The 26,411-nt window shown below is 38.2% G+C and overlaps 1 protein-coding gene across 1 annotated transcript in view; it reads right to left on the reverse strand.

Moving 5' to 3' along the window:
- LOC100747766 overlaps positions 1-25,342 on the reverse strand; it is a 40,092-nt gene extending 14,750 nt beyond the window's left edge. Inside the window, exons 1-6 of the mRNA XM_024367213.2 lie at positions 24,556-25,342; positions 7,832-7,892; positions 6,496-6,613; positions 4,323-4,816; positions 1,780-2,034; positions 877-1,193 (exon numbers count right to left, since the gene is read on the reverse strand). Of these exons, the coding sequence (XP_024222981.2) occupies positions 877-1,193; positions 1,780-2,034; positions 4,323-4,816; positions 6,496-6,613; positions 7,832-7,884 (1,237 nt within the window). The 5' untranslated portion in view covers positions 7,885-7,892; positions 24,556-25,342. The remainder of the gene's footprint in view (positions 1-876; positions 1,194-1,779; positions 2,035-4,322; positions 4,817-6,495; positions 6,614-7,831; positions 7,893-24,555) is intronic.
- Positions 25,343-26,411: the final 1,069 nt, after the last annotated feature.

Genomic DNA, 26,411 nt, shown 5'->3' on the forward strand with positions numbered 1-26,411 from the left:
GAGCCGGTGCAATTGAATAGGAGGTAGGGGAAATGACACGAGTACCAGGATGATTAATTGAGATCGATTTTTAAGAGGAGTGAGTCATTTCGCTTTTTTTCCCCCTCTCTCCTTTTGGTTGTAATTAAATCGTTGAGTCTGATACGGAGGAATATTGGAACGAAATGTTTGAACAGTAGAAATTCACACAGAAAAGACGTGATTTGTCAGAGATGTAAAATAGGTTTAAACGATCGGTGGAACTGCTTCTAGTAAACGTGTTAGATAGGTGGGGTTAGTTTGGAAAATCGCGTGGATTTGTTACGTTAACGGAATTAAACGACGCGAAACGTGCGATTAAGACGCGTCACGTAGTGCTTGGCATCGGTTACATGACTCGATCCATCACCAACCGTACTCGCTGCGAAATTTCTCAGATATCGGTCATAGCTCGGTTAAGTATGTCTGCTAAATTCCGAAATCTCAACCTATTTCTTTCGCTTGAAGCGTCAAATTCAACTTCGACACCCAGTATCTCTTAAAATAAAAAATTCAAGTCAACTTCCAAGTTCTATTTGTTTATTTCATTCGAAGCCGATCGCTAACTAAAAAAGAGAAAGTAAAAATTTTGATGTTCCTGATAAAGGACTATCCATTTTCTTCTCTATTTTGAAATTAATGGCACTTTTTAATTTTATACAATATTCTGCGCATTTCGCAATTTTTTTAACTAGCGAGGATAATGCGAATTCTTTCATATGACGTATATAGGTGAGCAAATAATTGATCTTTGGTTGAATTAATAAATATTTCGAATAAATTAAAATACAGTGAACGTCAAACGATAAAATCTAAATCTATTTCTTTTATCACAACAATCGTCAAATTCACTTTTACCTGGTACTTTTCCGTATTTATGGGGTAGAAGAGGAGCCTCCATGGTCTTGCTGGTATAACTAGGCGAGCTAGTCTGACTGAAGCTATCCGAAGAAACATTGCTGTCCTGTCGAACGCTGATAGGCTTTGGTACGGAGCTCTGTGAGATCGCGCTCAGGGGTGGCGGAAGGTTCGTCTGTGTCGCCTTCGGTAGCTTTTCCAATTTTTCGCAGTTCCTTTCCTTCCTCAGATTGTGCTGCAAAATATTCCTGACCCTATCCATCTCCGGCTCGTGTTTCCCGCGCGATCCCGTTTCCGCGGATTTCTGCTCCTCGTACCTGATTTTGGTGAAAGAAAAATGTATTTGAACGAGGTCTTTTAGTCTTCTTTTCGCAATGTTCGAAATACAGGGGGAACACGACAAATGGACGAGACTGAGATTTTGTAGAATGTATGTATGTAAGAATCTTTTATGGGACATGAAAAATAGCGTAAAATCGTCGAGAGGGAAAGATACCAGAAAATAATTCGGAACGTTATAAAATCCTTTGAAATACCGTTGCAATATCCTAGAGATTTACGACTCAAGTTAGGTTCTTAAGTAATATTGTCGAAAGATCTTAAAATATCCTTCTACTTATTTGGAACTTTAGAAATAATTAGAAACGTTATATATCTTTTTAAATACCGTTGCAACGTTTCGAAAGCGTCCGACACACGTTAATACTTTAAACAATATTATTAGCAAATTTAAAAATATCTTCTGCTCGTTAGGAACCTTGATTACAAACTTATAAAAATATTGAGAACAATCTATCTAGTTTAAGAAGTAGCTCCATGTTTATCGTCGTTATACGATTCTCTGAATTCGATTCTCTACAACCTCGGGTGTTTTCCAAACTTATAAAGTCTGCAGGTACTTACCTGCCGATAGTCCTCTCCTTGTTCGCTCTGAGGTGATCGTCCTCCTCGTATAGCCGTCTCTCAAGCTTTCTGGAGGCGGCTTGAAGCTCTTCGAACTTGCATCTCTTCTCTGCTTCGCGATGCAACCTCACCAGGGCTGCAAACTTCGTCTCGTCGTCCTGCAGGGCCTCCCTCCGGGACATAGCAATTTTCTCCCGAGACTTTCTGTCTGCAGTTTCCTTGCAACCTTCCTTCCCCGTCTTCGACGACTGAAGCCTGTCGAACAAACGAACGAGCAACCATCGTGAGATCGTAAGGGAGTGAAAAAGTTGGCGAATGAGAAAGGCATGTAGGGTGGATTACGGTCGATTAAATTAGCCCCGTAAGTTCCATCGTCGTTTGATTTATTAAAAAAGTGCCCCGCGGAGTTCTCTTGAGGTGAAATTACCACGAGTGGTGATGTATGTTTTCTCCGCCACCCCTTTGATGTCTCGCCGGCCTTTAACAAACCATCGCTCCCCTTTTTGTTTCGTAACAAGTACGAGAGGGAGCGAGGTATTCTAAACCGAAGTTCGTAATAACGAAATGAGGGCAAAGGTGTTCGCGAGAAGTAGAATTCTATTAAACTCCGGTGCTAAGAATGGAAGGAAGTCTGAATTAACGACGTCGCCGTCTTGTTTCTTCTTTGTATTTCACTTGTTTGTGTTCGCGTAAATTTTTTAATTCAAAATTTGTATGTAAAGATTAATAGCTGTAGCTTGTAAATTGTAACCTTTGTAAGAGAAATCGTAACTAGTTTTTACATCATCACTGACATTTTTTTGACATAGTAATTCTCTTATTTAAGAATCTTCTCTTTCGTTTGCATAAAAAAAATTATAATCATATTCAAATTTGCGAGGGCAAAAGTCGACCCAACAGAAATTGATTTACCTTTTATTAACTTTTTTTAACTTCTACCATCGTGGAAATTTTGGTTAACGAGTTAATCTTCTGTTATGAACCATTTTCCGTCGTCAAACTGCAATATCTATCCGTCAGGTGTACTAAAATTGTAAAGAAGCGGTCGACGTTCCCTCGAAATACGGACGATGCTTTTATCCTCATCCTCCGGAGCACTAAAACGCACGTGGCGAGCGAGCAGAGTATTAGGGCCGTTTACGACCACGGCAGATCGTTTCAACGAAACGTCTACTCGAACGCAGAGATAGAGTCGAAGCTCACGCTTCGTTTAGTCCGTCGCGAGCGTAATCGGCCGTAGCGTCTCGACGCTAATTCCTCTGCCTCGAACACGCTCGTCTGTACCATTCGTGGCTAGAAAGTTGGCCAATTGCAGTGGAAGGAATGCGAGTTTGACTAGATTATAATGTAACAGAAACACTTTTTTGTGGTATGATATTAAAAACGTTATTTTTTATTATTTTATCATTTTTTAAATATGACGTTGAAATGATCGTATTTACAACACAGTCATCTATATGTATAAAACAAGGAAGGAGCGAGAAGAGCAAAAAATATTGAGTAAAAATGAAATCCCTAAACAAACAACAGATAATTTGACAAATGGCCAATTGGAGATATTTTATAAATTAGATACTATACAAATGAATAAGATATTTTATAAATTCTGTCTTCCACATACTGTGACTGAAAAAAGTACTTGAACACTATTGCAGTTATTATAGCACAAACATACGAATTAATTAATTAGGCACTTGTTGGTTAATACTAATTAGTTAGGATCAAGCATTACATTTTGTTGAAAGACTTCTTCATTGAGAAATTTGTATAGCCATTGTAAAACGTCTCTCAAATATAGTAGCTCCACGTACGTTCTACCGTACGCGAACGCTTTCCAACGATGTAATTGCTTACTGTCATTCACGAAGAAACACTGAGATTCTTCCTTCTACTTCGAAATATTAGCTTCATTTTGGAATTCGCGTTGTTGCACGCGTGCAACAAAGTTTCCTAACGTGATTTCGCCGGGGTGACACGGTGACATAGTTTAGGGCGAACCAACGTTACGTGGAACGAGGGGAATTTCATTGGAAGCTCGGCTCTGACGCGTGGGTAGGTTAAAAGGAAAGAAAATCGCTGGATGATGCGAGGTTAGAAATGATATTTTGAGAGATAATTTAGGGGTTCGGAGGGAAAATGATGAAACTTTTAATTTGAGGAAATTGCGAGTAAAGACAAATTTTAGAAAATTGGGAAAAATCCTCATTAAAAAAAGAAAAAGAAAAAAGAAACGGATTAAATATTTTTCCAACGAAAATTTGTGACGAGATTCTTTGGATAAATCTGAATTTTATGCATATATTATTTACTATAATTATCTCGCTGCTGAAAAAGCTGGTATACTCTCGCACCTCTTTCCCACTAATCCTCCCGATTATCATCAATAATTGACTGATTAAGTGCACAAATGGAAATAAATTCGGTTCTTGCATATTTGATTAATTATATTATGATATGAAAAGGCACATACATTGATATAAAATTTAAATCCCTCCACCTCTCCTTTGATATTCTCATCTACGAATCGCATCAATTTCTCTCACCTGTTATTCTGCACATTCGCCCCCTGTCTCTGTCTTCCTTCCCTAGCCTGATCCTTGAACTTCGACTCGGCGCTCTTCACGATTCTCTCGTGCAATCTCTTCTCTAAATCTTTCGACGCTTTTTGTAACTCTTCGAAACTGGATTTCTCATTCGGCTTGCAATCCTCTTCAAAATTCGCCTTGTCGAAGTCCGCCACAAAATCGTTCTCCTCATTATTATTTTGCGTCTCCTTGCTGCTAAAATTCAACATATATTCTTGGTTGTCCGGTTGATCCTGAGCCTGCAACGGACCCAGATCGATTAACTTCTCGTTGTTCGTATCGTGAGTCCAAGAAGAGGATAAAATCGACGTAGAAGGTGGAGCTGGATCGCTGGCTTTCCGTCGATTCGTCTGACCCTCCTGTCTCGTCGGCAGTTGTATCGGGATCGGTTTCTCGTTTTTGCTCCGTTTTGGGATCGCTGGCGGCCGCAGTGGTATCGGTGGCGGAGCAACCTGCGGGATCAACAAGTTCCTCGATAGAGTTCCCCTCCGTGCTTCCTTTGTTCTACTCGATTGAACTGCTATCCCTCGAGGATGCAGATAACGAAGAGCGAAAGCTGTGCGTATCGCCTTTTTCAACTTGCATGCAAAACCGGAGAAGCGGAAGTTATACGCAATTTTTCTTTTCTCTTAATTATAATTAACTTTATATCTTGGTTTTACAGCAGAACGTGTGATTTTCATTGCGTTGAAAATTTGAAAAATGTGATCAGACATGATACTGCGGTATCAAAGATATTGGAACACTGCTTGCCTTAGTGATCATTAGACTACGGATTTTTATGCAAATTCATATTTTTACGATCGCGATGAAACAAAATGAAATCTAAACAGAAGTTTCATTTAATCGTTAAATATACTTTGGATGTTCCATATATCTGTGCATTCGTACGTTATATGTGCTCCGTTAACACTTGTACATACTTTTCTCTCATAAATGCGTAAAAATTTACAGCCTGATTAATGATTAATATATATTCGGCTTTCATAAAACTTCCGGTTCCCTCAGCTATTTTTAAAAAGACTTATATCTTTGGTCGTCTTCACACAAAGTTTGGCTGTTAAACCCCGAGATATCGGACAACCAGTAAAAAAGGAGGAAAATTGTAAAGAACAATGGAAAGTGTCGTGTTAAAAATACTTGCAACTAGGCTATATAGCTCCGTGTATCCGTGTGTGGTGTATATATGTAGATGGTGTGCGTGTGGTCAGAGTGACGATTGCCCTCGTGTCCAGACTTGTCTGTGCAAAAGAACCGACGTGATTCAGCTTGATCCACTAAACCCTCGTTTGTCCACTAATTACGTGGACCCTGTTCGAGAAACGTGCGAACGAGTACCACGACGAGAACGTTTCGTTCCTCGTTGTTTCTACTCGATTTACTACGACCACTTAAAACCAACCGGTTAGAGATTACACCGTCGCTTTTTGCCTTTGTTAATTCGTTGAGTGTCGGCGTGCCACTAATTGTTCAGTTTTAGTCGTACGATTTAGACGAAAATTCCATCGTTTCTCTGCAATACCGGCATGATGTATAGAAAAAGAAGAAGACTCGAGAACTGCGGTAATTTTCCTTTCAAATTATTCAGCGTCGAAAGTTCAAATTATTCGGCGATGTATTCTATTTCCTCACTGTAACTGTGTGGCAGAAGATTTACCGCTGATAATTGGGCTGCGGATGTTTGTGTATTTATTGGAAATTTAAATGCGAAGAAATATACAGAAATAAAATGTACGAAAATATCCAAAGCGAAGTATTAATTGGACTGCGGACTCGCGCGCGTCTATGGTAATTTTCAATCTGCGGAAATGCACAGGATACATATTAGTATAGAAATATACATAAAATATTTATAAATACCATACTTTTTACAACTTATAGTACACGAAACAGATCTTTATTTCTTTATATTATGTTCGTGAAAGCATGAAATTAAAGTCTACGTGGAAACATACAGTTTAATCACAACTGTGTAACATACGCTGTATACACAAAAATAAACGAATTTACATTTTGCAAGTATCCACGGAGATTTAACTTTTGGTCGGAGCAAAGAAAGTGGGAATTGGGTGTCGATTAAACTGAAATCGGATATTAATCGAAACAGAGAAGTTATTTAAACTTTACTTACCGTAGGTGTTGCGGAATGGCGGCGTGGTATCGGCGGTGGAGCGCCACTTCCGGCGGGCGGGGGTTCCGGAAGCAGGGATGTTCGTGCCGGTAACCCGACGCTGTGAATTCTACTCTGTCTGGAATTTCACAGGAAAATATTATCGCCAGAGGGACAAACGAGATCCATCGACGTATTTTAAAAATGAATAATGGTCTTTATAGTCTCTCGTTATAAGCCTCTTGATAAAGGGGAGGCAAAGGGCATCGGTAATTCGCAAAGATATCAATTACTTATTACTGGCGCGTCTTTGATGGATCAGGCTCGCTAATTAGCTCGATTCAGCGCGTGCCCTTTTAACGGTATAGTTTCCTTTGTAGAAACGCTTCACTCGAAATCCATCCTTCAAAGTGGAGTCATAGAGGTTCTAGATCCGGGATAATTAATGCCTCAATTAATATCGAGGACGAACGCCGCGGAATCATGTGACAGTACGAGCTTGATACATCAAGTGTTGGAAACATGTTTAGAAGTTGGTAACGAGGACGTTTGCAGCTCGAAGAAGCTGGTAATTAGGGATACGAACTTCATTAATCCTTCGTATTAATCATTTGCCTTTCGTATAAATTAAGAAACTCGTGTCAAAAACAGCCCTTGTCAAATTTTTCCATTTTCTATCATAATATTCCAGTAACCAGAAGCAAGACACGCAGCATGATAAAATTCATATTGTAAAAAATGGTCCGTGTCTTGATTTATTGTCGAATAAATTATAAACCGATTCTATAAACATCACACTTGTTATCCGATACGCAACTTCGTAATTTAGTTACATTTAATTACAGACGTAAATATATAAGCATGAATATTTTGTTGAATATTTTCTTCTTAATGAGAATAGAAGCATATCGACCAGTAATTAAAGCAATTGAGTATCCTTTGTTTCCAGGAAAAAGACAAACACAGAAAAGAGTCGTTTTCTCATAAACTTCGATTTCTGGAATCTATGTTGGATGGGAATTTTTTTCATGACGTTGTTTTCGCGTCTCGCGTTTCCTTTCGAGTTTTACAATCAATAATGTAATTAAGGGTAGAAAGTGGAAACTTGGCGATTAAGTATCCCGCTGCGTTCATACCAAGTTCTCAGTTACAAAGTAACAAGGTAAAGGAAAAAGTTTCTTATACCATCTAATACGAAAAACAAATGGTTCGAGGGCAATCAGATTTGAAAAAGTTATCCCATTAAACGCGTGAAAATTTGAAAAAAGGGCAAGAAAAAGAAGACGATGACGAATCGACCGGATTTTCAAGGAGTCCTCGACACCAAGTAAATCAAGAGCGATTACTTTTTAATTACCTTGGCTGACGCGTGGGACTCGTATCACCGCCATGTGCCTCCGTTCCAGACATTTTAAGCGCTGCAATGAACGAGAAAAGGGTTCGAGTATCAGTGAACGATCACGTCGCCGGAAGTCGTGCAGGAGTTACAGCGAATCGATCGCGCGAACGAACGTCAAAATCAACTGATAAAACGACCTACCACACGTTCGCGTCCATTGGACGCGCGCCTCTTTGCGATCGGTTAATTACCTGACGCAATTATAACGCGTCCCATTTTCACTCGTGCCGCTGAAAAGCGTAAAATCTATGCAAAACGTAGTTCCACGCGTAATTGGAATTTTAATACCTAGTTACTTTACGAAAGTGTACAAACGATATGTAAAGTTAAATTAGAAGATGGCAAATCAAAATTAATTTCCTTGGATAATTAGGTTGTTCTTTGAAAAATGAAAAGGAATCACGAATCGAGTAAATAACAAAAAATTAATAAAACGTAATATTACCTCGCTTTAAAAATGTGAATTAGATTCCATGGTGCGTGTAACGTGATTTGAAAAATGTCAAAATCTTAGTTGTCTGATTATTTTAAATTTCAATATCCAGTTTCCTTATGAAAAAGTTGTAACAGCCGTCGTAAACGATACGTAAAACTAAATCAAAATACGGCAAAAGATAATCCAGCTAATAAGAGTGTAAACTAGTTTCCTCGAAGAATAAATCTGCTTTATACAGACCAATAGCGATTCGAGTAAACACAAAACGAATAGGAACGAAATTACGATTCACGTTAGAAATATGAACGAAATTCCATCCATTCCATGTACAACGACTGTACAAAAGGACACAAGTGGGTCACGTGATCTAAAATAAAGAGAAAAAGAGTGACGCGGTTCCGTCGACGCTTGTTCGAGCAAACAGACTAGACGGTTCGCGCATGGTGACAGTGCTACTTCGGCTCACTATCAGGCGAAAGCACTATTCAATTTCCTGCTATCTCATCGGCCTGTGCACCCTTCCACGAGGGTTGGCTCTACCAGACTGCAGCCGAGGGATCGATGTGCCGGAACCCACCCCCGCGTTCTCGACAAGAGCACTCCGCGCCTCTCTGTAACACTTCCGTTTTAAATACGCGCCATATTCGTGTACCCCTTTTGTCCTACGCTGTCCAGGCGGACACGATTTTTCCATCCGAACGATTATTAAAGGCGGCGATTAATTTAGATTCGTAGCCACTTTTGCCGAGTTTCTTTAATAATATTTGAGCGGTGTTTGACCTCTCGAGAATGTTGGAACAGTAAATTTTGATAATAGGAGGAAATTACGGAAGTGACTTAGGTGCGAGCTCTTTAGCGTAGAAGGGAAATTTTTGAGCGAGAAGAATTCGGAATTTAAGAATCTTTTTGTCATTTTAGTTTTGATGCAGATATGTCGACGAAGTTGGTGCAATATCTGGAGCAGGGATGTTTATGCATTTATAGGAAATTGAAAGGTGAAAAGGTTTAAATAATATCGCGTATCCTCGCATCGATCAATTTTAATGCACCATCTTCAAAACTAGCGAAACCGTGGCTATTTCAACGTCATGCTTACAAGTCTAAATACTTCCATCCAGATACACTAAATCGTATCTGCTTTCCAGTTAACAGCTTTTCAAATCCCATAGATCTTTTCCATCGAGCGTTCCATTGACGTGTCATTCAAGCGAGCGATTTACGACGCGTTATCATCGTTCTAAATTTACTGTATAACAATACTTTGTTATCTATATTTTGCAAAAATGTTTATTTTCGCTTTTCTACGTATCTGTATTCGGCAGTCCAGCTAACCTTGTAAATACGTGCATTCTAACGGGCTGATCCCCGTATACAGATAAATAAATAAATATCTACGTAAAAATACATATAATATCAGACGTATTTAGTGCAATATTCAGAAAATGGAAGAATTATTTATTATTTCATTCTTTTAGTTGTATCCATAACAGCATGAATTTTCAGTTAACATGCAGAGTCTACCCATTTAATGAAACGAATGTTATCTTAGCGTTGACTTAGAACTTAAATAGTTTCTTAACATTTCTATTATCTTGCTAACATGTATACTCACCGTGAAAGAAGAAGTAACTCGTTAAAGCTCTACATAAGCTTCTTTCTTATATTCAATATACAAATATTTTTCGTGAATATTCGCATTCTACTGACAGCGTATCTAAAATAAGGATAATATTTTACATTTTATAATAACTCAAAAATATTCGCGCTCCTTTGACGTTCGGTTTGAAAGTAAGGCGCATTAGTATACGAATCACGAGGATAAGAATTTCAAAGAGGAGTCTTCCGTTTTTCAAACGTCTGCTCCGAACAACTCTTTCCTTCTACCTGCGTCGTAAACCTCTGGGTCAAGATGATCCTGACACACATGTCGTCCATTGAATAAAAATCCTCCTGACCTACATACGATTTGACAATTGATTTTTTTACTGGGACAATGATTTCACAGGGTCGTTTAACTGGCGAAACGATATCTAGTTAAACAGAAGATTGAATAGACGTCTGTTGGCCTATTGCAAGCTCGGCACGTTGTTTCATTAACTTAGTAAAGAAATTTCGAACGATATGTAGCAACTGAGGAGGAGCTTTTCGAATTACGGGCGTTTCTCGAGATATTTTTCCGATTGTCGCATTTTTATAATGTACGGACTTTACTATACACACCGGTAAATTACTATTGTTGTATTGCCATAATTCACTCAAGTACAAACAAGTTGATAAAAAAGAAGGTATTTTTTTAGAAACGCGCTTTTTCGGTTTAATGTATTTCAAATTACAAAAGATACACATTTAAAGATATTCATGAGATTCAATGAATATTGCCCGTATAAAATAAAAATAGAAGAAATGTTATCTGCAGAATTTTTGTTGAAACCTGCTTTTGCAGTTATGTTGAAAAATGAGAAAAGTTAGGACATTGAAAATTTATTGTCATTTTTGGATAAAAACAATGCTATAAAATTAGAAAGAATTATTAAAAATTAAATTTTAACACATGACACATGTCTTCTGCTTAAATGTGCGTTTAATAAGATAATGCACATATGTAATTACCTTTAATATTATAATGTAACGAGGAAACCAGCTATTCGAAAAAAAGGTGATCCAAAGTAATTTTTTTTTTTGAAGCTTCATTATTTTTTACTGAAATTAAAGTAGTCGTTATTTTCTTTTGGCGTCATTTTATTCTATATTAAAAATGAAATTTGTACAGTATCGATTTTATAGGTTTTTCATAAATATCGCGATTTCATAAACGAAGGAGGATTCCAATTTTGAACATTTCAGAAGCAGGATTTTAGCAGATACGCCGGTATTCCAAATAGCTGCTCAATTTTAACCTTCAGCTAGTTTAATGGCGAGAATTAAAGAGAAGATCCTAGAATCGCGACACGCTCGATGCTTTTCATTATGTCACCATTTATGTATATCACACGCTTGGCGAATTTTATTGCATTTATTCCACGTTTCCTTATGAAAGACACATATAACAATTTACGAGTTGACACATAAATGGATTCCTTTGTTGTATTGCCAAGAGGAGACAGGATGTCACGATTGTTGGAAATGTTCGGAATACAGCCGATATGGAGGTTGAAACTTTGTCGGTGTATTTGGCGTAGGCACAATGAGGCTAATCAGCATTCTAAGCATCTCATTGACATGCAACGTCGACAAGCAACACAGTTTTAGGGGTCAATTACACCGACGTCGAGAAATTAACTCGCTGATTCACAAGGACTTCTATTGCTCTCTCGAACCATCAATGATAGAGAATAAACTACTACTTAATTCTATAGACATCCAGAACCTTGTATAACTCTAAATTTACATTTTGAACATTAAATTCCTCATTTTAATTTCTACAAATTCAGAAAATTATATAATTCTAAATGTACAGTGTTAAGATTATTCGGAAAAATACCGCGTCTCAAATTTCATCGTTTAAAACTCTATAATTATTAGCATTCTCTATCACTAAAATCTCTTTTTGACATCAGACGTCCTTTTTTCTTCAATGCTGACACTTAATCAGAGATCGTTTCTTGCGAACGCAGGCAAATTAAATGAAATCGATTGCTATCGTCACCTGCGTTGTGACCATTTTTCCGAATTCTTCTCCAACCGATACCCCACGATGGGAAAATGTAAATTTCGCGGAATCATGGCGACTATCGAATTTTAATAATTCCTCGAACCGCGGAATGAAATTGCGGGGGCCAATGAGAGGAAAAAAGTAAATTACCATGGCCCTGTGAACGAATTTCAATGATAAAGAGAACGTAATATTCGACGACCTGGATCCACGGCTCGTATAGTCAATGATATCCTCGAGTTTCTTAAGCCTAGACGCGAGTCTAAGGATTCGAACTCTCGCGTGATGCTCTTTATGAAAATGATTCAATAAAATCGACGAGTTTCTTTCTTTTCTGAGTAATACATATATTAAAATGATGTTGCTTCACTGTATCTTCGCTCGTTTTATTATCGAAGCACCTAATCAAAATTCTTCTCCAAATTAATGTTCCAATAAAATTTTCCAAGCAAAACTTTCGTAACAAGTGGTGTAATTTGTGGTTGTACGTAAGTTATATAACAACCCGGGTTGCTTTCCGATATTACAAAGACAAAAGCACACGTGTGGCCCATCCGAGAAATTTATATTGAAACGCAAAGTTAGCCCTGACTCAATTAGATACGTATGAATGAACATTGTATTTAATTATCCCTGGGAAAGAAAAATCAGTGTAGACTAGGCGTTGATGGAGCGTGTAAGTAGAATCAGACGTTTCCATCAGACCAGACGTAGTACAACTTATTCATCGAATTTTCTACAGTTCAGTTTCTGGCATTAATTAAATTTTACCATTATTCTTTCATAAAAAACGAAAACGCTTTAGAATATCAATGACTAAGAACGCTCTATTTCGCAACACATTTAAAGAAATTAATCCAAATATGTCTATTATTCTAAAAAAACTATTTTTTCTACTGTTGGCATTGCTCAACTTTCGTTTTGAAAAGATGATTATTACCCATAAAAATTTACAAAAATTTCATCGACAGATTCGTTAGAATCATTCGAAAATAAAGGAAATGCAAAATTATTCTGAAAATTATTAAAAGCAGCTCAGGCATAGCCAAGTTAAAACGATCTTGCAAAAGATCTAACTCACCAACATACAGAAACTTTTACATACACGCACGCACCCAATCGGCAGTACAAAACTTTTAACAAGCAAAAAATACCAAAGAGGAAACAATATCTGTTTCAGTCGAGAGAGGAATCACTCGATCGGGGATTAATTCGTACGTCAGCTTCGACGGATCCCGGACACGCTGTTGACGCACCGACGCTGCGCGCTTTATCAAACGCTGAGAAACGGCGAGTGTCAACGCGCGATTGTCAACTGGTCGAAGTTGGATTATCAGCTGGTCCCATCGCGGGACCGGTTTTCGGATTACAGTGGCCGACGAAACTTCGTATCACGTTGCGGCGTATCGATCGTTTCGACGGGGCGGGACACGAAAGGAAATATCGATGGTCCGGAAAATCCGTCACCGATCGAGACACAGTCTAGTTCGATTCTAGCTCGAGTCCATGCTCGCTTACCCAGAGCCACGCTACTGCAAACTAATCGAATACGGGTTGATCGTTGCGCGCGTTTCCTCATTGAAATAATCCCTCGAAAAGATACAAAAGAAGGCTGCAAAGTTACACAAAACTCGGCCCGCACCAACTGTTTACTTTACGATCGATACATTGATTGTACCAAGTTACATAATAAACGCAACAAATAGTTTTTGAGGCAATAAAAAGCTTAGAAACTCGTGGAAGAAATAGCATGTATATGATCCGTAAGACAACTCACTTGGAAGATCGTAATGTTCATAAATCATGAAATACGTAAAATTTGCAGAGCCCATTAGACTGCTTCTACCTCGAACAAGGCCAATACCACTCTCGCCTATCGCGTTATTTAAAATGCAAAGTGACCAGAAGCTAGATTAATCAATCTCGCGAACTGAAAACTATGGAACAATCTTAAATTTACCTCGAAACGTAGTATCCATTATGTATGCTATCTTATTGAAATTAGTGAATTTATAGAAACAAACCAGTTGTTTCTTGAGAACTGAACATCAACCGCGCACTTGTGTAATAGAATTGAGAAGCTGAGAAAATGTAGAGCTGATTACTTAAGCTTGCGAGAGGCTCATTTATCGTTGGTGCTTTCGTGAAAGCTAAGAAGATGGTACGCAGTCGTACATGATTTCCCAGACGCTTTACACTTACCTGAAAATGTAATTTCGTCCATTTGTGTAATGGATCGTAGTGGATCCTGGGGAAATACCTGCGATCGAGAGGCTGCGAGTCTCGTCAAAGCGACCAATAAATGCCAACCACAGGAACGCGTACGAACGGAACACAAGCAGAGCAAGTGAAGGGCTAAGATTCCCAAAAGACGCTTCAGAATCTCATTGTCTGATAATTGGCGTATCTCCGCAGCGAAATCTCGAAACAACGAGGGCCTCGGAAGGGCTCCACGTCCCCACGGAGCTTTTTTCTCTCTCCTTCCTTCTCTTCGTATCTCGATCCCTTCTCATTTTTGTCGTCGACGACAGCCGTCGACAGGAATCCGTGCGTTTTGAAAAATTAATCTCGTTACTACGCTTGACACGATGCTCGTTTTTTATGACGATTTTTATGAGACATCGTTATATTATTTTGAAATAATGAGCGGAGTGGGCGGCTAGACGGTTATCGTTTCCATGAAATTTGATATTAAAGCTGAATCGTAAAATTTGATGACACAACTGTTCATAGAATTGTTGGCTGGAACAATATGCTGCGCGTAATATCATTGCGCGTTGCCTAATCCATTCGTTGGGTAAGCGTACAAATTTCTAATGTTTATGTCACAAGTGACATAACTCGAACAAATTTTGCAGGTAAAACGGGAAACTTTTTAGAAGCTTACAAAAAATTATTTACTGAACGAAGGGGAATAGCCTCTTTGAAATATTGACCAAATACTATTGCTGTAATTATCCAGTTTTTAAATTCTCCTTTGATGGTTTTGATGTTTTTCTATCACAGAACTGAATTATTTCGAGTTGCGAAATAGATGAAAATAAAAAGAAATCATACGATATTACTACAATTACTATTACTTTCAGTTCGTGTTTAATCCACTTGTGAAAACACTCACGACAGAGGAACTAACTTCCTAAAAATATTATTCCAGCATTAATCTCGTACTGAATCAAAGTCACGAAAATAAACATAAATGGACGTGGCGCGTTCTCCACGCTCAATTCTAAGACCATTTCTTACCAAAACGAGCGAAAAGAGCAAGCTCGGGGTTCGTAAATCATTTATCAAACGATGCACGCAATACCTGTTGAACGTTTCAACGGATGGAGCGCATCGTTTGACTCGATTCGGTTATTTTAATGCGATTCTTTTTAATGCGAAACTCGACAGGAGCAACAAAATAGATGAGCTAACGAGAGTCTCTTATCCCTGTGAAGGGTCTCAGACGTTAAATCCGGCGCTACATGCTCGATAAACGAATTCTCCAATTTTAATATTAAAATCCATTCAATCTCTCGCTGTGCAATATTCCCCCTTTGCCTGGCCAACACAGTCCCACAGTTTAAATAATCGATCAAACTGCGCGTGTATTTTAACCTACTTCAATTATTCATCCGACAGTTAATTAGGCCCAAGCCCGGCTCGTTACTGCATTCGCCAGTTGTAGTCCAAATTTTCGAGTACATGTTATCAACACTTCGAGTACGTTTGCACGATGAAATTGATGTCTGCGATTACGTAATCGTTGATGTAAATTCGTTATTTCATTGTTTGGATTATATACTTCTATTATTCTGACTGCAAAAACACTAGTACTTGTCAAAATGATGAATTACAAACTTGTTAATGTTACAGTACATATGGCAAATTTGAGTTTTAGTATTATTGAGGTAGGGATCTGTGATTAAATTGTGTATTCTCTTATGCAAATCCATGTTTTTGTCCAGTGCACAACTAAGGAAATAGAATGTAAGGAAAGATCTAAATATTACAGAGATTTAAATTAAATTAAATTCTGTAATCGTGTCATATGTATGTCATATTAAATGAATAGATGCACAAATTCGCAGATTAGCAATAACGTGTAATTAATTATCTACGTTATATTAATTTAATTCTAATTGTTTATGTATAATCTGTTTAGATTACAGGTTGGTAATTCTAGCGTTAACGCGACAAGTACTTGCAACGTATAGGTCAGTTCTCTCGGACAAGCAATTCTTTGTTCAACGTTCCATTAGATGACCACTATGGGATGATAGATTCTGTTACTTTTTACACCTTCGTGATTCTTTAAGAATATTTGTAGAACGAAAATTAAATTCCTGGCCCCAAGTATAAATCACATTACAATTTCATAAGATGATCGATCTCTTAAACTCTTGCCATAGTAGCTACTTAAGTCACTGTAACTTCTTCATTACTGTAACATCATGTCAGCCGACGTAATATTGAAACATTATGTGTAATTTATATTTGAAAGTGAAACTAGAATTCAATCTGAATTTTATTACGAATAGAAACTGTTTTAATTAAATCGGATCTGTAATCTATGTTACTGACAGATTAAAATAAAATACGCTGCAACCAAATGAAATTCCTTACGTTTCACAAAACTACCATTCTTCGTTTGTTAAAATATCTTGTATACTATTTCGAAACTGAATAATTCAAGTTCTATCATTTTCTTCGCTCCATCTTCGTCTCTTTTCATTCAATTTAAGATACTCATTGCCGATCATTATTTTGTAGTGACCCGAATAACTTCATTTAAAGGATAATATTTTGAAAAATGAAGAAATGCTCGACGTTTTGATTAAAGAAATGCAGAAAAATCAGTCCATTAACATATTTATGTCTGACAAATTCGTTTTCATTTTACTTAACTTCGCATTCCCCTAAAATCATTTTTGAATTGTTATGTAAACAAAATTACAATTATTCAAATCGAGCTTTACTGTGAGTCACATCTATAATCCATAATTTAGAGCTTCTACTAAATCAAAAGCATAATCCAAAGATTAGAATAAAATACGCTATAAACAAACAGAATTTCTCCTTTCCCACAAAAATTCTCCTATCAATTTATTTGCTGGTGTTCGATAAATAAGTTCCTATTTCACTTAATAATTCCACATTCCCCTAAAATCATTTTTAAATTGCTATATAATTAAAATTATAATTATTCATTACAATAATTTAAAGATTGGAATAAGATTTGGTATAAACAAGTAGAATTTCCCCTTCTTCGTAAAAATCATTGATGTCTGACAAATATGCTGCTATTTCACTAGACTTCTGCTAAAATCACGGGAGCCTTAGCATCGGATAAAGACGTTCGGGCATTTACATGCAAATACCGATTTCATCATTCTCCAGCGGGCTCCCGGGGCTTGTTTACCCATTTATATCGTTGAGTAGACTCTATCGATTCGCAGCATCGACGTCCGTATTCGGCTAACGGCGAGTCACAGCCGCGATTTGCATACGATTAGGCATATAGAGCGCATCCAAATAGAGGGTGAGAGAATATGTGGCAGCGATTTCTCGATCTTATCACGGTTGCTTCCATTTTCCTCGTCCTTTTTCATCCGGCTTTCCCAGTTCCGTGAACACAAATCCGACCCGAGAATCCGTCGGCGATAGGTATATAGAGGTTCACCACCGTTGTACCGGCACATCCTGCAAATCCTTCGAGCCCCGAAGCTGTATGCGAGGAACTACAATGGACAGCCTTACCGTGGAATACGTTGAAAAATCCGCATCGACCCACATAGTTGAGAAGACGAAGGGTTTGAGCTTAATTGACGTCGATATCGTGCCATCGACTGAGATTTCAAGATATTTTTATGTTTGAAGAGTTACAAGGAATTGAATATTCGATTGATAAAATTTGGACTTGAAGAGGCGAAAAGTAGAATAAGTGTATTTTCTTCTAGAAATGAGATAAGCATAGGAAATGATACACGGGATTTGTTCTTATCTAGAAGAGAAATGCTTCCTTCATGACAGTAGTGATATTTATTGTTCAAAACTACACAGAGATTCTTCTATTTCGATTCTATTTATATTCTCCAATTTAAAAATTCCAACACTTGTACTGATAGAAATTCAATTGACGACGAAATTGAAAGAAACGAATAGAGGAAGAGCGTTTGAGTAACGATAAATATTAGCATCTAAAAATATGTAACAAATTTATCTATCTGATTAAAAGAACTTTGCATAAGGCATGGTATCCAGATCCTGAAATTAGTGATAGAAACTACCGGAAAAATGACGATAGCTCGGAAAACAATGACAAAAAATTCGTGGAGACAGATACCAATGTTTTGTTATAGTGGCAAGTGAAACGCTGTTAAGTAGCTTGATTACTATTCGGCGGACCATTGTCAAGAAGGTCGACCCACGCTCTTGACAATGCCTAACACAGCAGCAGCCGAAACGTCAAGAGAGAACCGCTCGTAGAGCAAATAAACTTTCGAGCATCGCTGATGGGAAATTACAAGGGGGAGCTCGAGTGGGATCCTCGTTCTCCTTATGTCGGGGATATTAACTGAATTACTACTTGCTCTCGGAAGAAGCAATCACTGCTGTTTACTTGCTCCGAATTGCTGCTTGCTTGTGAGAAGAAACAATCGTGTTTAGAGTTTAATTACAACGAGTCATTGCGACCAGTACGATTAATATTTACCGAATAGAAAGATTACTATTTATGTTTATAGGGGTTGCAAGAAAACTCATTAGCTTAGACATGCCTGCTGCAGAAGCATAGTAGCAATGAAATTTTATATTGAAATTAATTTTATTTTTCCATTTGGATGTTCGGAATAATAAATGAGCAATAAGCACAGTTTTAAACGTGTCAAATTTGAAAGCTACACAGGAAAAATAAAAGTTCGAATATGGGAAATGTGACGTTATTTTAAAACCTGTAAAAAAAAAGAAAAAGAAATTCAAACATTTATAAAATTAAACAAGCTTATTAAACAAGACTCATAGAGTGTCTTTAAAATATTCCAACATTCTAACTAACTGAGATTGGTGTCACAGCGTATCATAGACAACGTTATTTCACGATGTTCGAAATAAATCTCTCAAAATTCCAGTATAAAGTCACCGACGGCGGAAAAAGCATAAATTCAAAAGAAAACGCGAAGCTGTCCCATCGATGACTGACGATTTCGTAGGAGAGGAGGACGCCGTCGTGGCAGATAGAAAATAAAGCCGACGCTTTCCGGCGCAGCATCATAAATCAACGGCGGACCGTTCGCCGGTCATAAATCAGGCTACAACTTTTCATATTTATTTCACGGTCCACGCTGATCGGTCATGCGTGGACATCGTGACACGTGGACCGGTCTCCGCTTCCTGACAGCCTATTTTCGAGCGAATATCGCGGGAATTTGCATCAGTGACGCGGCCCGGCGTAAAGGAGAGCAAACAAACGACCCGTGAGCTTATTTGTTTTTTATTTCGGCCGGACAAAATTCCCGCTTCCACGTTTCTGTATCGATGCTCTTTCGTGAGCCCTGTTCAATTTCAATTTCGAAATCTCTGACGAGTGACGAACGACGATTCGGTCTTAATTTCCTTGCCTGTCGAGATTGATATTTGCTAGATTTTAGAGATCATTGTTGTGAGATACTTTAAAAAAGTGCAACGATGACAGAGACAACAATTTGAAATTTAAATAAAGAAGCTGAGAGAAGAATATGAGCTCCATTCACCGGAACGAAACGTAAAGCATAATTAATGAGATTTTTATGTCCAATTATAAATTTATATAAAAATAATTGAATGCTTTTTAATAATTTTACTTCGTTTCAAGTATAAAGGGCGATTATTGCATCGTTTTTATATCACTTTGAAATTATATGGGAAAAGATTGAAAGAGAACTTAAGAATACAATTTTCTCTGGATCCTGTATATTGTAATTTAAAAGTGTTTCAACCCGCAAAGATCCAGCGCTTCGAAGTTAAGTTCCACGGACAGTATCGATTCCCTTCTTGTAAAATATGGCACGGCGTTGTCTTACACGCTCGTAGACACGGAGCTTAGCAGTGTCGCGCTGCAAGAAACGACGGGGAAAAAATTTTACGAGATCGAGCCACCCGCGGGAGCCATAATTTTTACGCGATCGATCCCCCATATTTCTTTAATCCGAACCATAACCACGATATGACTTTACGCGGACATTTCACACGCAACGATGTGACAAAAGGAATCTGAGTGACGTACAAGACAATTTCTTTTCCATTATCTTCAAATAAATATTAAGGAAATCCTAGGACTATAAGAATAGTCGTTTATTTACGTGAGATCCGATTATATCGCTTTTAAAAATTGAAATTACCAAGAATCATTTCTTACCTGACTTCGTTAAGCTTGCTTCTCTAATTGCTGATGCTATTGTTATTCTGAAACTTTCCCTGGGATTAGAATAAATGTCTGTTTAATCAAGGCACAATTCTAACTGCAGCAATTACGAAATTCTACGAACAGCGTGGATCTTTTTCAAGAGGTGTTCGATTGGCATCACGAAAGAAATCTGCGTGGGAAGCCTCGTCCTCGCCTCCTTTGAGTCCAAACAGAGGAAAGAAGCTATTGTTCACTTCTACGAGAACGAATTTCAAGTCTCGAGTTTCCTAAGGCGAACTTCTTAGTACAATCTTTTTTTTTTAAGAAATTAATATAAAATTCGAGATATCACTTCGTAGAAAGTCAAGATTCACAGATCGTCAAACGTTCAAAGTTACAAGGCTACAGATTTCTTTCTTACAATCTTAGAATGTTGCGTTGGATAAGATAATCGAATGATTCGAACTTCCTAGAATTTATTTGCGAACTTAAATTTGCTTTAACATCGAACCTGTTACTATATTTTCCAGAAAAACGTATTAATTCGAATAATTTGTAAATGAATTCCATTAGTAACTAATTCGTTTGTGCAAGACTGTTCTGCATACCATGAAGAAGATCGTCACCTGTTTACGTCACTAAGACGCAGTGCTATAGGTCAAGCAAGTAGTAGAAATTTATTTCGCCGTAACAATAGGGTGAAACTCGTTCGAGAAGAGAGATAGAAATGTTCAGCGTGGATCGTCAAATGCATTAGTAATCTAGGCGGTCGAGGACGAGAAGAAAGGGACATCCGATACATTTGATCGAGCTCGTAAAAGGGCACATCCCTCAAATAGTCCTCAATATCCGTTGCTCGTATCTCGACCCGCCATTTTATAATGCAGCCCACATACTGTCGCACGGCGTTTCAGCCTTGATTTCAGGTTTCTTTCACTTTTTTTTTTTGTATTAAATGGTCGCCAATGGGAGGGCAAAAACGTGCCCTTTTTCGTTTCTTTGCGCATGGCTATCCTTGACCCTTCGGCTATTATGAGAATCCAGTTTCTTTCCCCCAGAGCTTTTATCAACAAGTGTGGGAGAGTATAACGTTATCCAGGAAACATGAATCGACATAAATTATTTTTAAAAATCGTCTAGAAATTCTGAGCCATTCAGCTGTGTCGGTGAAATATAGAAAAAATTTCGTGATTCCATAAAGAATTACTTAAGAGATTATTTAATTAATTAAAGAGCTCAGCTGGAACTACTCAGTTCGAATGCATTTTTTCTGGAAACGAGATAAGCGCATAAGACCTTTATTTATCTGAAGGATCTTTTTAATGAATTTCTAAATCTTTATGAGTAAAAACGGTGATACGTTTAAACGTATAAAAATAGATTTCTCCTAACAAACTTCTCTACTAGAATTCAATCTCGCTCCTAGTTACCTTAAATATAAAAACTTCCATGATAATACCATCTTTCGATGGTATTATCTATCTATGGTATCTTATCTATGGTATCATCTATCGAATCTTTCCACCTAACACGAAAGTGGACACGTGTGAAGCACAGTGCGAAGAAGCTCGAATTAATTCCGAGGAACTCGAATTGTCGCTCGCAGGCTTTTGTAAAAAAAAAAGTGGCAAGTTCTTACTCGAGCAATTTCCCTTAACTTCAACTTCTTACTTAAAAGAAGTTGGCCAGATGGTGAGCTTTAGCCGGAGGAAGTGCGACTAGGGGAGTAACATTTGCAGTCGTAACTCGATTAAAGGAAAAAAGACAGAGTTACAGGAACGAAGCATAGAACTCTTCCCTTTCTTTCGTTGCTCGACTCTCCCAGGAAAAAACTATTAATATTCGCGGAACTGAGTTCCCTACTTTTAATTTAACTTGCAAGATCGACGAGCTTCGTGAGGATGTTGAAACAAGTCGACTCGTCATGCCAATGTTTCCAGCACCGTCTTCTGCGTCTGACGTTCTCGTCATTCCGTTTGATTACATTCCTGAAAAGAGTAACGCCATGGCTCCTTGGCGTTCCACGCTCCTAATATTCGCCGGTATTACATGGCACGCGGGTAGTTATGTAATTTTGCACGGACCAAAGTTGGCAGTGAAATTGTGCTTTAACATCGTTTGATGCTCTTTTTTCTGTGCCGTTGAAATAAACGATTCTGCGTTACTTGTACGATAACGCCCCTTCCTCCATCCTGCCCCTTTCATTGCCAGATGATAGGATTCCCTGTAAATTTCTTAAGCTTTCTACTGCCAGTCGCAAATACGTGATATATGCGAAGAATATCCTGGCCATTTTGATATGTACGTTTTATAAATAAAAACGTAAACAAATGGCACCTATGTGTCGCGTAAGCATTAAGGGCGGATGTATCAGTCAGGTGGCAACAAAAGGACTAAGGAGGGCTGTAGTTCTCAAATTCTTAGGTTCTGTCTTGCTTTCATTTTAAGAAACAGAAGGACCTTTTTACATGTGCACAATATCATACTTTGGCAAGTTGTTTATTATCGTTTGTGCCGTTAACTACTATTTTTAATTTTGTTAAATGTAATTAATCTTTTTTTTATTGGAGTATATTATCTTTGTAAAAACGTCAAGAAATGTACGTTTCAATTATTATTTGATTACAAGCTTACGAAATTCGGAAACTTGAGAACATAAGAATGTACAGAGTGTACATAATATGAAAAAATGCATGAAACATCGAAAGCAATTCTACAAAGTAAGAAGTTATATTAATTGCTACAAAAAAAATGTTCCCATAGTCTGAAAACATTCGAATCTCAAAGGGTTCGTGTTTCAAGAAAACATTTAATGGATTTTTTGAAACGAAAAATTACGGATATCAGTAATTATTCCCTCATATTTTCCTTAAACTTAGAAAATGTCTCAAGTAGTGAAAAATACAATTGGATCGAAAAAGTCGAGTTACAAAGGTTGAAACGTTTTATCGTAATCTGTGGGTTTACATTGTAATATGATCTGTTATAATGTTTGCGTAAATGTTATCGGGGATAATATCCTCTCTATTGTCCCACTAGCCATCAGATGAAACACAATTTGCATGGAACCAGATCTCCAAAATCTGCATTCTATGGTAATCTCCGTTCGCCGTGTATCAGTGGTTGAGAATTAATTAATAGACGAAACTGGCAGGCTCGTGGACGTTCGTATGTTTGCCTTGTTACTGAAAGATTACGCGTCGGGCCATGCTTCGAATGCAATAATAAGATTAGCTTCTGTACGAGAACGCGTGTTTCTCACACTGAATTGATAAGAACGATCGCTCGAAAAAGTAGAATACATCAATTTCAACTCAAACGAGTTCGATTATCAACGTACATCTTTCGAAAGTTAAGAGTTTCTCGATGAACACAGTTCTATTACGAGCAAAATAGGAATGTGAAATAATAACGTGCAAAAAAGATTAAAATACGATTGTAAATAATTTTAAATTTTCAAAGTAACGAGATACCCTTTGGAGGTAGATAATCGTTTCAAAAATGTTCAACTTGGGACATTAGCCAACACTGTTACGGTGTAACGACATTTCCGTATCTGTAGCTCGTAGAGAATTGCTTAGTGAAACGTAGTCGCAGAAAATATTTCAGACCGATGGTGGAAAAGAGTAGAAAACGATAAAACTGATCTTTTGAAGAGTAAATAGTCGCTTCAGATGCACTATGTAACTCTACTTCTAATATTTAAGATTACATATTTTCTATCATTAAACAGTAATTAAATCTAAATTATAAGCAAAGTATAGAATTATTCGTTTCTTTCGATTATTGCATACAAAATTAGATACCATTTAAAAGAACAATTCGTTTGGCTTGGTTTAATTGGAAACTACTCGATTTTCTCTTTGTCGATTCAGAAATAACTTAGAGGTCTGGACGGTGAATTTCGCTAATTGTCATTGGTTTTCAATGGTTTCCCCGGTACCAAACAATGCTGGCCACGGAAAGTCGAAACCTGGCAAGCTACTAAACGTTGTGGCCTGTTAATCTGCAGAACGTTACCTCTTTTAACTAGAGGTTCGCAGCTTCGTGAATCCTTATAAAGGAAGCATCCCCTATTTTCGTCCCTTTGAGATCGCTCTCAAACATCTACTATAAATATTATACCACCCCAAACGAGATTAATTCACAAGCCAACTAACGAAAAAGACACGGGCAAGCTTTATAAATATTTAATAAAATTGAAAGATAGAAAAATAATAAAAGCTTACGAGTTTGTCGAAGACGATGGCTGATTCTCGATCTTCAGGAACGGTTTCTTAAAGGTGCTAACGATCAGGATTCTCAGCTGCGAGTCGCAGAGGCAGCGTCGTCAGCGCGCCGCTTGAAAAAATGTCTCGTCCCGCCGAGCGGATTTTCATCTTAGATTTCTGCCGCGAAAGGAACGCTGACGCGTCGATCAGCAAAATAATCGTGCAGCTTCTCGTTCCATCTCTTCTACTGCGCGTAAGCTCGATCTTCATCGAATACGAACCCTTCGCATCCTATTCCGCGTTTTCATTCGATCCTCCCGGTGCCAGGCATTCTTCTTCCAAACTTTACGACGTCCAACGTTTCCTCGATGCAGATACGAATACTTAATTTCAAATAATACGAACCTATTATCACGTTCGAGATTCTTCCTCTATTCTTCTTTCTCTACAAACTCGTGCAACTTCAAGCTTCTATCTTCTTGTATCTTTTCTTGTTCCTGCCGGATCTACGTTCTTCTCGATCCGTTTAAATGATCGATTGATTATTTATGAATCTTCAAATTGCAGATCACTGGATTTCGTTGATGTACCCTCTTGAAACCGCTCGAAATCGCTCGACCTGGCACCAGGGTGATAAAGGGACACTATCCGATTCTCGCAGGTCGCGTAAAATCGAGGATCGTTCTCGTTCGGGGCACACGTGGAGCGAACGTGCGTACTACATGCGTGGGTGGTAGCGTACTACTGAGTTTCACGCTCGCGAAAAGCCAATCTCGACTCACCCCCACCTGCGCCGCATCTGAGCGCCCTTCCAGCCCCTAGCTCGTCTTCGTCCCCTCTTGGCCGCTCCCGAGCTAACCCTCTCCTCAAAACGAGTTTGCGCCCCTGCCAGACTTTGCGTCTCCCTCTTTCACTTTCCCACTTTGCTTCTATTTCTTCCCTTCCCCATCACCACTCGATCTGACCGCAGACAATGACACGATCACGATGCCGCGGCGGCCGAACAGGGCTAATGTAGCTTCCGATGTTCCTTTCGGTATCGCGAAGCTAAGAGACGATCCAAGCGTTCCTTTTCACGATCGATTTTGTTTGTTAGTATAGAGGGATAAATGTGGCGAAAATTTTGGGGGAAGAATTTTTCTTCGGTGCCGTGGATATTATTTTCTTGGTAGAGAGGGCTCGCTGTTTCTTGCTTCTCTTCTTTTTCTATTCTTCTTAGAGGGAAGAGAGATATTAATATTTGAAGATATCTTGGAAGGAAAGTATCGTGATCGTATAACTTCCACTGCAAATATGGTTTCATATGCTAAGCGATAGTTTTCGTACAGAGTATTTCTTTTAAAGGAAAATATCTCGTTTGGAGGAAAATTGGCCAAATCTTCGACACGAAATAAAATTTTACTCCGATCGAAAAATCTCTAACCAAGCGTTCGGAGATTCAAAATGGTCAAACTTTGTAAAAACGTGCGATTAAAAATATATGCCGATACCTAAAAACCATATTCTTCAGCAATTTAAGAGATTCTTTCAGAAATAAATTTAATTCTCTCCTTTATTCTATAATCTCTCTAACTTTTTACTAATCCGCAAAATTTCGGAAACCAACCTCGCGACAGTCTTATCTCGAGTGATTCATTGGTGCGAGTTGGTTGGCGCGTGTGCATTTATCGCCGCCGATTGCTCACCCCAACACACGATAAATGTTTTATCTGTCCCGGTTGATCCCTTTCTCGTCCGCTTCCGTTGTTCCGTTCTTCTCCCTCTAGCGTACATAATTCTGCCCCTGGCTGACTCCCTTTCGGTCAGAACTCGGAGCCAGGGCGCCATCCAGTCTAGCCAAATAAAAGTTCGGTGTCGTCGTCTGGTCTCGAGCG

The sequence above is a fragment of the Bombus impatiens genome, unplaced genomic scaffold, assembly GCF_000188095.3.
Source record: "Bombus impatiens unplaced genomic scaffold, BIMP_2.2 scf_0317, whole genome shotgun sequence".
In the NCBI taxonomy this organism is placed as follows: Eukaryota; Metazoa; Arthropoda; class Insecta; order Hymenoptera; family Apidae; genus Bombus; species Bombus impatiens.